This window comes from Leuresthes tenuis, unplaced genomic scaffold (assembly GCF_036924035.1).
Source record: "Leuresthes tenuis unplaced genomic scaffold, fLeuTen1.0.hap1 SCAF_11, whole genome shotgun sequence".
NCBI lineage: Eukaryota > Metazoa > Chordata > Actinopteri > Atheriniformes > Atherinopsidae > Leuresthes > Leuresthes tenuis.
In genome coordinates, this window is record NW_027325365.1 from 10,660,493 (window position 1) to 10,678,586 (window position 18,094).

The 18,094-nt window shown below is 39.0% G+C and overlaps 1 protein-coding gene across 1 annotated transcript in view; it reads left to right on the forward strand.

Annotated features, from left to right (window-relative positions):
- diaph2 (diaphanous-related formin 2) overlaps positions 1-18,094 on the forward strand; it is a 350,084-nt gene that overhangs the window by 116,260 nt on the left and 215,730 nt on the right. Inside the window, exons 14-18 of the mRNA XM_072395385.1 lie at positions 3,659-3,777; positions 5,660-5,724; positions 6,482-6,586; positions 9,814-9,876; positions 13,887-14,246. Of these exons, the coding sequence (XP_072251486.1) occupies positions 3,659-3,777; positions 5,660-5,724; positions 6,482-6,586; positions 9,814-9,876; positions 13,887-14,246 (712 nt within the window). The remainder of the gene's footprint in view (positions 1-3,658; positions 3,778-5,659; positions 5,725-6,481; positions 6,587-9,813; positions 9,877-13,886; positions 14,247-18,094) is intronic.

Sequence of the window (18,094 nt, forward strand, 5' to 3'; positions counted from 1 at the left end):
GCTCTTGTTTCACTTTAATTTGGGTGACAATCAAGTTGATCTATTGGCAGAATGTTCTAATAATCTTAATTATGTTCTCCTTAGTGTAGAATTACGTTGAAATAATCAACATGTTTTAATTAGCTTAGAACAAGCAGTGTATATCCAACGATTCCTCTCCCTCTTTAATTTAGCTCTACCGTGTTTCTACAAAATGCCTAGAAGGGACAGGTGCTGCACCTGTTACAAAGCGGGTCTTTTGTATTTTTTGAACCAACGATAGTTTTTTTTTCTTCTCCACATTTTCTGACTAATGCAGCTTTAATCTTTACTTTTGACAGGGGTTCTGCATCAATGATCTCTGGATGTTGAAATCTAAAGCTCTCTTTAACTCCGGGCTGCTCCCCTTGTTAGGTGCATGTTAGCTGTAGTGCACTGCAGCAAGCGGCTGTCAAAACAGCGCGTAGCTACAATAATGTTGCACTGTGTGAATGATTATAAGTTGGGGTGCAGCTACAGTGGAGATATAATTCTATTATGTTGAATTAGGCCATTTAGAAATATCGAGTTTGCTTTCTGCTTTATGTTTAAGGAGCAGATATGTCAGTAGCTGGGATGTAAGGTCATGACTCCTTTGAACAGAGTGGCACTGATTATTTCCATGCTTTTTCAGACCTTTAGCAAAAATAAGACTTAAAAAAGAAAGTTTGAGGTTGAGAGGCGAAAGATGAATTTACCAAAGACGAGTTGCTTTTCCCTTGGAGTTATAAATTATGTATTCTTCATCTATTCAGAGGAAGTGAGAAATAGAATTCACATTAACTATCTAGTTCTCCGTGTCCACCTCAGCTCCAGTGTCCATGTACATCTCTGTTTGCCAGCAATAAGAAGGGATCAGTACCAGTGCTCATGAAAAACTGATGGTCTTTTTAAAGATATGTCTTTGATTTTTTTTATTTTATTTTTTTTCCCCCTCCAGCCTTCATAATAAATGCTAGAAGAAACTTGCACACATGCACACGCAAACATTAACACCAGAAATGCATTATGACTGAGGCATTTTATTCCCCATACATCACAGCTGTGGAGTTGGGATGATGGAAGATGCAGTACTGCAGTGTATGCAGCTATTTCCAATAGATACCATCTTTCTTTTTCAGCCTTCGTCCTTAAAGTTAGCAGCTTTTCAGTTTTTGCTTAAAGCTGGTTGAATGTGAAATAGCACTGTTAATATATACCATCCCTACAAAAGTGCAAGATCAGACGTTGTGCAGCAGCAACTTATGGTTGTAGTTGAAATGTTGTAATGGCAGTTTTAGGATTGGTAGTGTTGTGTGCAGGTTTGTCTCGAGCTTTGTGATCAAAAGAACTCACCATGTTATATCTGTAGTAAGAGATTAAGTTGTTTTTGTGAGTGTGTTCATTGGAATTGATGGCACACTTGGCACCTTGATTCTTTTGTCAAATAATAATATCAAACAGTAATTCATTAGATATTCTAATTAGTATTCTAATCGTAAGGCAGTCTGTAGTGGGTAACTGCTCTGTCTACTGTAATTCCTCCAAACAAAGCATTAGTTGTTTTTCTCCCCTCCGGAGCTTGGTTTATTTTGGATAATTAATCTCTCCTTGCAAGTCTAATGAATGGGAGCACATCAAACCCACCCAGTAAATATAGAGCAGATCTGCACTTTTGGAGCCTGGCGATATGGGGATTACATTGGTTATGTGGAGCAGAGCTGGATCAAGTGGCTGGGGCTGTGCTGAACTGCAAGCTATCACTGGAAGAAACGAAGGTGCCAAAGTAAAAGAAGAGGTTGGAGCTGATACTGGGGACATATGCTTGCTTTGGAAGCCCAGCCCTTTCCACTGTGGAGGGGCCTGACAGTTCTGGGTCACTCTCTCCGTTTCTACTTATCTTTACCCAGCCTCTATCTGCTTGGTGGTGGCGGAGGATGGAGGACGAAGGGAAAATAGGGTGGTTTATTGAGATAATAATATGGTTTGCATTGGTGACAGCTGTAAGCCGAGTGCCACAGTGCTTAAGCCATGCGGGGTGACGTGTGAGCTCCTACCAGCTTGTGCCAGTCATGTGTGGGCGAATCCACCAGCTCAGGCTTAATGTATGGTATTTCATGCTTTTAAACAGTGCACCTAGATGCTGATTTATTCTTATGCACTTTGGCAAGAAGCTCTTTTACATTTCTTTTCATAACATGACATGATCTGTCCACCCACAAAGTATCACGAGAATGTTAACTTTAAATTGAACTGTTAGACTCAAAAAGCTGAATATTAGCCTCTATGCATTCAATGTTTGAGAGCAACAAAAGGCTCATTATCAAACATATATTGTATACAGTACATTTTTGATATTTTCAGACCAAATTATCCCACCTTGCAACATACACTTTATTCACAGTTCTGCCTGCTTTAATCAATTATCACATTATAGTAACAGTTATGCTCCCCTACCCTTAATGCTCTCACGCAGAGCCAGGAGACAGGCAGGCTTTGATCAGACTAAGTTCCTTGTCTGAATCAAAGTTGTCACGAAACCTCGTGCTTTCGGGCAACTCTGATTTTCACTTTTCTTTTTTTTTCATCTAAATTTGTTGGACGATGTAGAAAAGCTAAAAATGATTAACTGCGAGGATCTTCTTGTACAGTCTCTGCTATTGTCTTTGTATAAAATGACATGACATGATCGGCTTCTAAAAGCATATTTAGAGTCTTGTTTGTACTTTTACAACACATGCAGTAACAACAACTTCTAAGCTGTCATGGGTGTTGAATCAGAGGCCTGTTTGTTCTCCAGCTGAACTGTGAATGCCCAGACATTCACACAAATTAATTACATTAAAACAATTAGTTTCTCACACTTGCACGCTTTTACACATGGGACTTTATTTCTTATTTGTTGGGCGGGGAAAGGCAGCATTAGTGGACGGTTTTCCTTTTTCAACGTCTAGTTCCTCAGTTTAAAATGTAACTTTATCACAAGTCACGGAGCCTTTGGAAGATTAAAAAAGGGAGTTGTTTCTCTTATAAATTTATACATCAACCTCTGGTCAATGTCATGCTCAGAAAATAATTATTTCTCAGTTTGGAGCTCAACTTAAGATGGCATTGTATTTTCTAAATGTCACTTACAATTAAAGTTGATAATGTTACAGAGAAAAGGTCACATACCAACCTGCGTGGTGTCAGTGGACTCTCGGGCTGATTCACACTCCCTGCTTGACAACGCCAAGCACTCAGTCACACTCCTAACTGGCTGACATGTTTTCCTGGTCATTGTGCTTTCAGTTACACACATTACAATGATTAGATTTGCATTTCGGTTTTTATGGTTGCTCTAATTGGCAAAGATGATTGCAAATTATGCAAGAGGGCAACCGTAGCCTTGACTACCGTTAGTCACCTTGAAATGGACAGACTGTCACATACTTTGAGCTCTGTGTAGCTATGAAGCTGCTAATTTTATGATGGGGATGGAGCAAGTGATCAAATTTAATGGGGTACCTATTTTCTCCACCAACACCCTTTTTGACATGGTGTTTTGTGACCTCTAGCTTAGATAAGAGAATAATTTGTAGTTAATTAGTCTTGTAGGGTTTGTGTCACTCAATCTTTCTACAGGTTTCTAATTGTTCTGCTGTGCTTCACGACCCCTCAGGCCTCAATATTACAAGGTGATTGAAGAATGCGTGTCCCAGGTGGTTCTGCATCGCAGTGGGATGGACCCTGACTTTGGCTACAGTAAAAGATTGGATGTGGACTTCACCCAACTTATTGGTAACTTTTTTTTTTTTTTCTAAATGTATTTATTTATTTTCTTTTTTTTTTTTTCAGATTTGCGTCACAGAGTCACAGTTTGTTGGCAAAAGTCAAACATTAATGGTGAAACATAATAGTATAATTATAATGAAGTTACAGTTCCTTTAAAACTTAAGGTCACACCCCAACCAAAAAGATTTTATCATCAAAAAATAAGATACATATAATTCCACACTGGGATTGTGAAAGGCGGTCTTCCTCCAAGCCCCCCCCCCCCCCCCCCCCCCCCCCCTTAGTCTAATGCTAAATGAGGCAAAAAACAACAACAAGCTGGGCCACGTTTCAGTACTGTACAGTCGTCACGCACAGTTAATCTGATCATATTAAAAACAAAGCCCTGATTGTGAAATGTATTTTAGCCTAACGCAGTGCCTCCCAGAGTTCAGGTTTATTGAGGTCTCAAATGAAGCCGTCATAATTGAGTGTAGCTTTAAATTGTGCAGCTCCAAGGAATTATGGGTCAACTATGGGTTTTCCTTTGGCAAGAATGATGTCGTGCTTCCTATAGCAGAGCTGGTAGGAAAGAAAGCACTGAAGCACTCTTCTTTAGCATTTAGACCAGAATTTAGACCAGCTCTTGTCATACTCACCATTTACAGATCCCTTCACTCATGAAAGAACCTTCCTGAGCAAAAATAGAATGAAAATGAAAGATTGTTTTATTAGTGCATGGAAATAAAATCCCTTCCTGTTTGGCAGATTTGCTACAGAGTTTTGAGTGGCTGTGGTGGACAGACTGCTTGAATAAAATCAAAAAAGCTTTGGAAAGCTTTTATGAGGCTCTTTCTCATGATCATCATTGTAAAATGATTCCCATATTAGATTTTTCATAAAATCTAATATAGCTGAGAGTGTCCAGTACGGTAAAAAGAGATGTGCTTTGGACTCACCATGATCCAAGATTTCCAGCATATGTTTGTTTTTTGGGAAGTGAACAAATTCACATGCATGAACACATCTCCACGAAGTACAGGATAAAAATCTGGTGAGGGGGAAAAAAGGGGGATTGTTCTCAATCAGCGAAAATACACTGAAAAAAAAGGAAGATGGATGAGGATGTATAAGAAAAAGTGTAAGAATGATTGGGCTAATGCACCTTTGCTGCTTTGCTACGAATCTATGTTTAAAACTGGCACTCACACTGTGTCAGTGTAAATGAGATTTATCTGCGCATACAAGCAAGATATAAGAGTGAAAAACAAGATTAAGGAGCAAGAATCAAAAGACGGCAATGTATTACGAAAACCTCTTATTTCATCCTAAACTTTCTCATTAAAGACACACTCTTAAGCAACAGATCATCTGTGATGATTCCTTTTTGTTCAAGGACGCTTCTCTGACTAAAGTCAGGGTGAAGAGAAGTTGAACTGTAAGATCATTTATATTTTTCCACTCTTTGCAAAGTATTTAATTAACGCTTTGCAATGATACTTCCCTTTGTTTACTGTTGCACATTTTCTCACTTAGATTATTATTCGGCAAGTTAAGCAGATCTTAACGTAATTCTGCTTTTGTCAATGTGCAGACGTTAGGCAAGTTGTCCTGTTTATAAATGCGTAGATTGATTAATCAAATTGTATGTATTACAGTGAACCTTGAAATGTCTGTAATTCCTTTGGTAGAAAGTCTTCAAAACACTTTTTAGTTGTGATAAAAGACATCCATCACTCAAACCATTTTTAAAACCAGTGTTGAAAGCGTTGAATCTCCCCTTTCTGCTATGTTCTGAAAACAAGATCCAGTTCTAATTGAAAATCTTGTTAAAATGAGTTAAAAATGCAGATTGCAGCCAAAGATACCTTTTGAAATAGCCCATGACTTTGGCTGTCTTGTGTTACAGATCAGTGTGTGGATAAAGCCAAAGTTGATGAGAGTGAGCAGAAGGCTGCAGAGTACTCCAAAAAGGTGAGACATTAATCACTCCAACAGCTCCCCTTTGGTTGGCCAACTCCCATCAGCAAAGTTTTTTCTTCCCCAGAGCTCCCAGACAAGCTATTGATTTTCCATGCCCTGATCAATACCTGGCTGTGACGCTACATGATCCGTATCAGCATTACAAGAATCAATGCCGATGTTCTGATGTATACTTATTTGTACACAGTGCCGAGGAGAGTTAAGTTATGTGCAGACACCTTTGATGGAATTCTGCATTTAAAGATGGCCAATCTCTCTTACTCGCTCCACTTTTTAAAGTATTTTTAATCATTTCAGAGACATGAAAATCAAACCCAGTCTCTAACTTAATATTTTAAGTAGGAAATCTAAAGAGCCAAGATAGAAGTGCTAGACTAAAACCTAAATGGCACCAGGGGTCCGGGCAAATGTTTTTTTCTTAAGAGTCATGTCCCACCATCCCACTGTGCTCCCTGCTGGGCCAGTGAAATCCTTGTTGCGACATGGCTTGGTTTCTGCAAAGGTTAGATCCATCAACATACATGAAAACCAAGCCTGAGACGAAGACAAAGGACAACAGGGCTCAAGGGCCGCGAGGGCTATGAATAGAAATTGGCCAGAGAGGGTAAGATGGCATGTTTTGGTGTCTGTTGATGTGCCCTGTGGCCACTCTCGGGAGACACCCTGCCGCTCACCTACCTGCGTGTGTTTGTGAGCGTGTGTGTGTTTATTATATGCACATAAACGGCCTGTGTCTCTTTTCCTGCAGTTTGATGAGGAGTTCAGCGCACGACAAGAGGCTCAGGCTGACTCTCAAAAGAAAGAAGAGAGAATCAAAGAGTTGGAGACAAAGATCCAAACCCTGGAGTCTCAGGTAAATCCACAAAGTGAAATCCCACTACTCTGTAAAACAATTAAATTTCCCAGCGGTCTTAATAATGTGTGTCTCATTAAAAGGCAGAAAGATAAGTGAGTTAAAAGGGTCATTTTCAAAAGCACTTTTAATTAGCCTAATAGATGTTTTTTACAGTATTTGTCTGAAAAATTGTAGCACTGATCATTCACGATGCTTCTAGAAAAGGTTTGATTAGGTCAGAAGGATATCTTTCCATTTACAGATGTGAAGCTGCTGTAAGTGGGAGTTATCGCCCATGCAAGAACATTTGATTTAATAAAGGGTCAATCTCCTTCCTAAGTTGTAGCTCTTTGTATGAGCGAATTGCTCTATTGAAGCTTTTCCTATGAAATTCTATCATCACATAGACAGATTGCATTTCTTTTCCTGGCTTCTACATCATTTATTCCTAGGCAAAACCCTCCATTTTGAACACAGAAAATGGCTGCTATATCCCCCTTAACCCAATTTTAAACACTTTAGGACTACCTTGGGATAAAAGGGCAGTTTTCCTTTCTGCTTATGGAATTTAATATGAACCAGCAGTGAGAGACGCTATGGTTAAATCTGAACCGGAGGTGGAGTTTTCTCTCAAACATTTATTACTTGTTTCTTATGTTTGCACTTAGCATCTGAATAACTGCACCTACATAAGAGGTTCAAGAAGAGTTTTCACAGTTGTCACATTCTGTTACTGTAGTCCTGTAGCAATCAGTCGTATTACTTGTTCACATTAAGTGCCGTTATCTAGGACAGTTTTTGGCTTTTCTTCCAGCCGAAGTCACATATAAAAATGTTTTGGTTGTGCCCAGTGTATATCCTCACTTTACCAAATTCCGGCACAGCATTTTTAATCATTCCCTCAGCAGCTGAAGCTCCTTCCATCTCATTGGCCTTTTCTTCATTTTCCCTCACACCTTTTCCCTCTGTCAGAGCTTTTTGTTTTGTTTCCATATCTTTTAGCAGCACACCCTTTCCTCACATTCCCCTGGCAGGTCAGTGTCTTTTTGACGACTTACTGACTGACGCATTAACAGGTAATGTGGAGCAGAGAAACCCAGGAAAGTCAAACCATGTTTCTTTTCCTGTTTGTCTGAATGTTCCCTCGGTATGGCTACTGCTGCAGAGCCCCACATGTACGGACATCAATCTCAACAGAGAAACATGTCATTTGTATTAGCTGCACGAAGGGTTACAAGCACTTTAGAATATCTGCAATTGATTGGCAGTCATGGATTAATAATCATCATTTTGAATGCAAATTGCTTTAAAGACTTCGTATTTAAAAGTAAAGGCAATTATCATCCATATTTAATGAGTTTATATATCAGATAAGCACTTTCAGTAATAACTTTGGGTTTAGGCAGGTGTTGATAGAGATTGTTCTGTAGCTGCCTCAAGCAAAGAACACCATATTGTCATTCTGACAGTTGTGATGTTGCTTCGTTAGGAAGATTAAGCTGTGGGAGTGTATTTTGCCACCTTCTCCACATTTGACACTTGCTTTAGAGAAGTCATTATCCACGAGAGCGCAGAACCTTCAAATCGGTGCGAGGACATGCATTCAGTTTGTCCATCAAAGCAGCTCTGCGATCACTGCTGTTTTGTTGAATATGAATGAAGTGAGCGCTAACCCTAACCTTTCATCTCTGAGACTGAACTCCTGTCAGATATTAAAACACCTGCATGTGAGTCGCTTTTCTACACTGTGTTTGTGAACCAGCACATTTAATGAGAGTCTTTCTCTGGAACTTTGGCATTGTAACAAGCAGCATGTTTGATGTGTCTGTTTGATTATCTCCCAGTTGAGTTGAGTGGAGGTTCTGCTTATAAACATCAACAAAGGACATTGAAATCACAAGGAAGTAGAACTCATCCACTATTCCCCAAACCTTTGCTCGCAACCAGTCAAGGCAAAAAGGAAAAGCTACTCACTGAATCGGCTCTGGATGTGATGAATAATGTAGCACTGCAGTGGGTACCCTGGAATACTCTGCGCTATCCCATTAATAGGTTTTAACAACCTGGCCGTCTTGTAGCTGACCCAGCATGGCCCCCAGAGGAGCTAGAGGTGTAGTAGACCACTCTCCCTGTCTTTTAAAGCCTGGCTGCCGTCTACTCTAACTGATTATAGAATTTGACTCAGCTGACAATGGTAACAAAACTCACAATAAAGTAGCCATTATGTGGGCTCTGTTGTTGTGAGGAAGGGCCGAGTTAGTTGTTAAGCCAGAAATATTGTTATTCAAGTGTGTCATACATATAATCCTTACACTGACAGTTGCTTCAAATGCTTGTTAGAAGACCTTAGAAAGGAGGGAACACTATGCCTTTTTGTCTCTTTGGCTTTTCTTGGGTATCTCAAAGTCTCTAACTTTGAATCCCAAAGAGGGAAGAATCAAATTAAAATGATTTTTGCTTTAAATATTTCACTTTACGTCCATTTTCAAAGATTCTTGGAAGACAAAAGGCCTTTTCAAACCACTAAACAAAAAGTTTTGCGTCCGTTTTTCCATTATCCACATTAAATATTTAGTTCTCTACACCCCATAATATGAGGTGTTCTGTAGGATCGACTGCATGAAAAAAATATTACATTCCAGTTGCTGTGCAATGTGTTCCCGTCCTCTTTCTTTTGGTAAGGTTGCAATATGTGAAATATCAAAGCACAATGGGTGCAGTTCTAAAACAAAGACTGCACAGGGAAATCAATGCTCATCACACATCTGAGAGTGCTGAGTTGAAATGTATTTTTGCAATGCCAGAAAGAGAAGAAATGGAAATGGAAGAAGGTTTTTGAAGGTGCACCAGCTGTCTGTGATGTGCTGCTGTGTGCCTTTCATGCAGTCATTTCTCTACACTGATGTTCTTTTGAAGGTAGATTACATCTTGTTTTAGGTGAGAAAGTACAGCAAACTCTGCCTTTTTGCACATGAAATAGCTCATTCTGACATAATGGTAATATGACACTGTACTACCATTGTCATTAAATGTTTAAGGGACCCCCTCTTTCCTTCCCTTTCCTCTGTTCTGGCTTTATTGTGTTTGGTGTGAGTTCTCTACCTGTTGAATTGTACTAGTGTTCTTCTTTTCTGTCTCTAACCCACCCCCATTTGTGCCTCTTTGTTGCCCTTTGTGTGTGTTGTGACGTGTGTGTTCTCCTGGTGCGTGTGTCTGGTGTGTGTGTTCGTTTCATATCTGCACAGTTAACTATTGAAAAAGACAAGCTCAAAGAGGCTCAGAGACTCATCAGGGAATCTGCAGCCAAGGTGGGTGTCCTCTTTGCATGTGTGGCCGTTGACATAAATCTCACATTTAATCACCTGCAAATCTATGTATGAAGTCATTTTCGTGGCACTCTTTTCGTCTGATTAGGAGCATGTTTGCCTCTCGTCTTATGCATTACATTTTAAAATGCTGATTTGGATCCCCTTTAAATTCAAATGATATTGTTTATGCTGTGTTTTATTGAAATTAATGCCATATAATGTGGAATTTTTTGTCTCTTGAAATGACTAATCTACAAAATGAGAATTCCTCAAAACAAATTTAGATATATACAGTATGTTCATATAATTGTATTTCTGATCGAGGCTAAGGTAAAAGTTGGAAGCTTTTTTAAACATATGCAGACGTTCTCTGCTTATTTATTGCAGTTTTCACAAGTAAACATTCCTTATTGTATTTTTCTGTCATAGATGAGATTGGGACAGAAAAGTTAATCACATCACATTCAGACTTAATTAGCTGTCCCAATGACCTCCTCACTGAATCCTAAGGAGCATCAGTTAAGAAATACCAAAGGGATTCAAATCTGGCTTGGATATAGAATCAAAGTGTGCTTCATAATGTATATATGAGATATATATCCATACAATAAGAAATGACGGAAAGGCAGTGTTTTCACAGTCTTAAAAACAAAATCTCTTCACTGCAAGTTATAAAAAGTTTCCTAGTTCAGAGACATGATTGTTTAGTTTGTTTACGACATACGCATTACATGCCAATACACATAGACTGCTTAATAACAATGCACAACATGGAATCTGAATCTTATTCAATGTGAAATGAGCATTAGAAAACAGATGATTGTCATGATAATATCATACAATGTTATTTTTGGATCCAAGGAGTAACATGGGGCAGATAAGAGGACAGAGGGCTCTCAGTATGAAATCAACTCTGCACTAATTCAGTAGCTAATTTAATTCCATTCTCTCGTATCAAGCGTAAAAGATTGACAGACCTGTAATCAGTGCACGTGGATTTTCAGTGAAGGGCTCTGAGCAATCTGTGTGAGGAGTTGTTTGCAGAGCACCTTTTTAATTTTAACCCTGATACACAATATGCCAATTCCATTATATAATGAAACACTATGTAATGTCTTTAAATATGAAGCCAATTACATTTTACGAACACAATCAAGTGACTGGGGAAAATGCAAGTAGTGGGGAATTGGTTTAGGAAATGAGAAGTGCAAATGGAAATCCTTTTTGGTAAGAGCTAACATCTAATCTAAATTCCTCTGTTTCAACAATTTGTGTAATTAGGGTATTTGCACATCTTTTTTCTTTCTTTTTTCCACCTTCCAAGCATTTTTCTATTGGTCTTACCCTGGACTATCACCACATCTTGTGAATATGCAAAGTGTGATAGTGCTGACACGTCAAAGGACTGAAAAACTTTTTATCAGTCTCAGGTTGTGATAAAATACCTGCCTGCTGTTTAATAGCTGCTATTGTGAGAACTCATAATAAGTACCAGATGAGAAATCAAGGTTCTTTTTCTTATAAGTTAAAACAGATTTAAAGCATGTTCATAGAGATAAATGAACATAATAGACCAACTGTTTGAGCAGTACACTACTTTTTATATGATGAGTGAGACAATGTTGTCCCAAAATCTGATGAACTGGTTTTGCTTAACAGCTACAAAGTATGAGTTTTTTAAAGCTTTTTTGTGGCTTGTTTGACGAAATTATATATATATATCTTATTGCTATAAGGTCTAATGTTAAGAAAAAGTAAAACAATTCAAATGACAAACAATGAGGACAGACAGTATACTGTATAGATGTACCGGTATATGGGTTTTCTTTGTGTAGGTTTTATTGTTTTGCAGGAACAATAATTAAATTTCATTGTACAGTGTTTCATGCGGTAATTGGAAGATAACAGTTGAATATGACAGGCATTTAGCAGGCTGGAAATATCCAATCAGTCTATTAAATCTGAAAGCAAATAGGATCAAAGACTGTAAAAAAAATATAGAAAAAGCATACATTTTCATCTGTTAGATATTCAACTTTAGTCAATTATGTTTGTTATGACAGAGGCACATCTCTCCTCATCATTCAGGCTTAATTGTTTTTTTAAACTTGAAATGTAACAGCGCAGGCCTCCGAGTTAAACCCTGTGATTCCAGAAACAAGTGAGGAATAAAGGGTGATGGTTAGTTAGACTTATGGGACAGGGACCACACACCACCATGTGAAGTCCATTGAGCTCCTGGGAGACAGGAGAGTAACAACAGTGGGCGGTCAGAGCCGGGAGGTCAACCACTGTCCTACTCCTGTCTGCACCACCGAGCATTATGTGGCCCGAATACACATTACATCACAAAAACAAATTAAATGGATAAATAAATAAGTGAATAGTTGAAATGAAAAATACTTTATTTATCCCAAAAGGGAATTATGTTAGCTATTAGATAATGATAAATTATGTAAAAGTAAACTTCTCTAACTTGGTATATAATTTAGGCTGTGCCATTATTACACGTAGGTAAACTTTTCACAATAGAAAGTGTTCCATAAAGTTTCTTACAAAAAGTTCCCACCTTGATTGTTGTCTCTCTAACACAGAAGCTTTTTAAAGGAGCCTGGCGAGCTGTCATGATGCTGTTAGAGCTTAATTGTTAAGTTGCTTATACAGCAACTCTGACACTGGGTGTCTTCTTGTTGTGAAAGCACCCCAAATAGTATCCTGGTAGATTTTAAGACTGTGGACGGAGTCTGATTTCCTCAGTGTGAAATTTCATTGATGGCACTGATGTCCCCTCTCAGTGAAGGCTTTGTGAAGCTCAACTTAGTTTCTTAAGACCTAACCAGGCTGATACAGTCTGATTTTGAAATGGCAACAAAAGCAGTAGTTTTAGTGGGCTAATGGTGCTTTTTGTTCAGTTTATTCGGTTCACAAACATTTCATCCTTGCAAAAGTGCCCCAGCATTAGCGTAATAATGTAGGCTACTGTGACACCCCCACAGCGCACCTAGTCCTCACAAGTGTAAGGCCAAATCAGTCATTGTCTGAGGAATCAGCTCATCGGTCCTAGAATGGTAGACAGACTCATTTGAGAATGCACACAGAGAGTAATACTTTATTAATGAACAACTATCACACATCCAGCTTGAGACTCAGCAAAAGACGCTCTCATGCTGCATGCTCATGACGACATTGTAATTTATGTAACATTTTTCTTCTGCAGCGCTGCTGCCGCAGACAGATCTGTGTGTGAGTTATGCAAACAGTAACGCTAACCAGACTGATGATGTGGTTTTGAAACTCACTGAAACATCTGTTTCTCTTTCCAGAAACATCACTCACACTATGATGGTGAAATTTGGTTTGAAAACAGACGAGGTCAAATAGAAAATGATTACAAGTTATTTTCTAAAATAACAGGCTTGGCTGGGTAAAGTTTTACTGTACAGTGAGTTCACATCATCTCCTACTTGCCAGAGGAGAGCCTCTGCACCAGGATTACAAAAGGATAAAAATTAGGCACTCAGAAAAAGAGATTTCTCTCCAGCTGCTCTCCAGCCACCAAAAGCGTAAGGCCGCTTTGTTGGGAAATCTGAAATCTGAATTTTTTTCACATTTTAATTTAATTTTTAGTTCACCTGCAGCCCCAAAAAGAAAATATGTATTTACAAAAAACATCTCTAGATTTAATTAAAAGTCCCACACAGGGTACTGAAATCTTTTTTTATTAAAGACATCTTTAATAAAAATCAATAAATCATTATTCATGCAGTGGAATAACAGGGAAAATAGTGTTTTTAGACTGCTCTATAAATACTCTATGTTAGCACAAGTTTATTTTGACTTGCGTCTTTTTTCAGGAACAAAATACACGCACACACGCACGGACATGATGGCTTCTTCAGTGGCCTTATGGCTTTTGCACATTAGGGAAGTCAGATTCAGGCTTGCGTCCAACCAAAGGAAGCCTCGGTCACCATGTGGTCGTCACTGACATTTCTGTATTGTGTCTGCAGATTGCTGCAGGCCCAGCAGCAACTGGAGCACCACCTCCACCACCACTACCAGGCGGAGCAGCACCTCCACCTCCACCTCCACCGCCTCCTCCCCCACCTGGTGGCGGTCCGCCACCCCCTCCACCACCTCCTCCTCTCCCTGGCCATGCTGGGATTCCACCACCACCTCCACCTCCCCCGCCCCCAGGTGGAGGACCTCCACCGCCCCCACCACCCCCGGGTTGTGGGCCCCCTCCGTTCAGAGGCCCTGGTGGGCCGCCACCTCCTCCTTCATTGCCCGTCATTAAACTGCCGTATGGCCTCGAGCCCAAGAAAATCTACAAGCCCGAAACTGTGATGAAGAGGGTCAACTGGACCAAGGTATGGTACTGTGTGCATTCATTAAATCATGTTTTCTGATGATTTTAAGACTTTGAGACTGTGAGGGAAATATTGTGCCCCTGTTCATCTATGAAATAGCCAGTGGATTCTGGATCTTGCAGGTCAACACAGTAAAATGCCAAATTAAAGGTTCAAACCAGACGCAGCTCTGCTCTGATGCTTTCTTAATCTAGTCAAACAACCGCTCAGCCACAGGCCACACTATTCCACACCCAGCGCCATTTCCCATTTCAAAGGATTCAACAGTAAACAATTTTCACTGCTCAAATGTCCCTGGATTTGCACAATTTTAGCATAATTGAAGGAAGAATGGATTGTGTTAAATTCTGTCACATTTGAATACAATTTCAATGGTGCATTCTTGTGTGTTGACTTTATTTGACCGTATGTAATTTATCTATTGCCCTAAGGATTCTTAGTATTACTGTAATGACTTTCCACTGACATTTGTGTGACCTTGCACTTCAGCCTTCAATTTCTGACAGCAAACAAAATGTCAGACTGGTACTTTTGGCATCATGTTAGTAGTTCAATGTGACTTAAGTTCAATGGTTTTAGTAGAATCAAAATGTGTATTTTTAGGGATTTTAAAAGATTTTAGATTAGGATTTTAAAATAGGAAAAAAAAACTTATACCAATACAGCTAAGAAAATCAAAGTTTCACAGCACAGCTTTTGTATTAGTACAAAATGACATACCTGCAAAATTAAACTCTATATCTGAGACTTCTAAAACAGCAACCTTGATTGTGGCTCTCAAACATCTTTTGAAATCTAGTAATTATTGTTTTTCATCTCAGAAAGTGGTTTACGTGCTATAAAAAAGACAGGATCAGCATACAGTATTGCTCTGTCCTCTCAAGTTGCAAAAGCATTTTTAAAGACGATCGCAAGTCGTCGAAACAGCATGACTGCCGCGCCAGTATATCAATACTTCTTTCTACTTACAAAAAAATGAACTAGCAGATGGAACTTTCCAAAGAAACAAGATGGTCTGTTACAGTTTTCTGGTAAGAAGCATAAACCAAAAAGTATTAGTAGTTGGGTTGCTGTCCAGAGGGGCATCACAACTTTTTGATCTTTTCCTGACATTGATATCACTTCATCCTGCACTGTCAGGCATCTCAGAAACTGACACCAACACATGTCAAGGTTACGCAATATGGCACAGTACAAGAGACAAAATTAAGACTGTTAAACAGCTGTAGTTGCAGGTTAAAGCCCTGCCAAATCCAGCTGCTGATTTGGCCAACAACCCAGCGCCGGTAACTGAGAGTTGGCAATGACAAATGAGGAGGTCACTACTCTGCCGAATGTCCAATAGTTTTACTTTGTTATTTTACCTGTTTTTGGGCAGTACAGTGAAAAGTACTTGAAGGAGAAAGATAAGTATGGAAAGCTATCAATCATGTCACAGTGACGTCAGACACTCAACCTTAACCCCATGGAGCTTTGCTGTAGCTTTAAACCATGCAGCCATCAAATGCACAGCTGCTCTGTGAATGCCTTAAAAGGTGAATGGGGAGAGACTGCAGCCTGCTCCCTTAAAAGATTCATCGCCATGGTGGTGAGAGTTTGCAGAGCTGTGATCAAAGGCAAAGGTTGGCTGATCTGGGAAGTCAAAGATTTGACATCTGTAACCTTGAACTTTATTTTGATTTCGATTGTTTTATTTAGAATTTTTCATTTTTGCCGCTCTCGATTACATTGCATGTGCAAGTTAAAATGTGTGATGTATAACTTTTTGAATTTAAGGTGCCGGTTGCGTTATCTTGTCAATTCAAGAATATTTAAGAAATCAAAGTGTGCAACTGCCAGAGCTAAACAGTAGTTGCATTCACCTATAGTGTCATACAGCAGCAGAGAAGCTTGTCCTCGTCTTTGCCTTTTGCATTACAAATATAATCATTTTCTTTTGCAGTGTATATGTGGTTTGCATGTATAATTTGTGTCCATGCAGTGCAGAGCGGATATCCACTGTCTGGGAACGTGTACAGAAACAGGTTATGTCCAGGAGCATTAACCTGACACCACAGGGTAATTAGTTTGATGATGCAAATTAAATTTCATAACCACCTAAAGAAAAACAATCTGTGTCTTTTGTGTCGATTAAGTAGCACACAAGTCTTCTGTCTCCTCTGTGCGCTGCAGATGTAACTATTGAAGTACAGGGAGTGACTATTTATTTTAACTGTGTCAAGAAGTGAAGAATAGAGAACGCACCCCCTCTATCCTCTTCATACAATTATGCCTAACAAGAGTATGATTTACAACACACACAAAGATGACTTGTACCTTGTTAGGGATGGTATTCAACTGCAACGTGAACCAAAAATCATGTTCTTTTGTCCCTGAATGTCCACAACTTTGTGCTGCCTATGTAATCAGACCTCCACGTGCATAAGTATAGATATACAGCATACATACGGGGCTTTTGACCAGAGCTTATTACACTTTTAGTTAGAGTAAAAGTCCTCCAGTCAAGCAGGGGCCGTGGAGGCAGTGCTTTATTAGTTAAAGGCATTGTATAAGACACCCACATGGGACAAGTCCAGCACAGACACACTTATGAAAATGTTTGCTTTAGTTATAATTTCCTGCATGTACCCACTCAATGATGTGTCAGCAATTCCCACAGAAAATTGTTAGTGAAGATTAAATAAGGCACTGTACAAGTGACAAAATAAACAGCACATGTATAATTATGTTCTAGCTTCCATTACAGTCATAAACTCTATCCCATTACCTGTGATATAATTACAATTTTTAGCACAATGTTAAATGGCTGATTACAAATATTTATAAATGACAGAATAACATGAGACGGGCTCATATTTAAGTTTGGCATTAGCTCATTACCTCAAGTTGTTACAAATGCCTTCCCTCAAACAAGGAGGAAAAACACATTAGGAAAATCCCACATTTATTTAATGGACTGAGAGTTTAATAAGAAAAGGAAACAAAATGAAACAAACCAATGTCAAATGATAATATTAAACATTTAACATTCAGAATCAATATAAACAGATATGCACAATTCATCTATAGATTGGTTTGTGTGAAGGATTGCAGACAGGAGCTGAGTGAAGAGTCCTTCAAGAGCTGTGTTTGAGTTCTTGGACAGCATGGCATCATTTGACAGCACTTTTCTTTCATTTTCACTGTCTGGCAGTTGGTATTTTGGGATTAGGCAGTCCGAATTTTTAGTCATAGCTTATCAACAACACGTAACCACCATTGGAAGCGCAGTGATTATACGAGTCTGTATATTCCTGCATGTAGGAGGTGTGGAAAAACAATTCCATGTTGTTGTTACTCACTTTTAACCATTTTACTGGAGAATAAAAAACAGCTCATTTTCTTCCTGTACTGAACAACAGTTTTATGAGTAAAAATGGTCTGCATTTATTTAGCGCCTTTTAACCTTGTTTAGGTTCCAAAAAAAGGAAAAAGATTCTCATTCAGGCTCACTCACGCAGTGCTTCTTCTTTTTTTAGACTATATGCAACTCTTTTTCTTACCAACAGTTGTGGTTGCGATAATGGCAAGACTCTTGAATTGTTTGAATTGTTAGATTATTGAATTTCTTTCTCCATTTCCCCTTTTTTCACCATTTTCTCTGAAGATGCAAACATGACAAGAGTGCACTCTATGACTTTGAGTGGATTGAATGAAAGCAAATAAGGGCGCAGACTCACTTTGTTATCTATACTTCACAGAAAACAAGCTTGTGTTGGAAGTTTCATAAGCCTCTATTAAAGCAGCTGAAGACTCTCCAACGCTGTTACACTCATCACTGTTACTATATGGCCTGAGAATGATTGCCT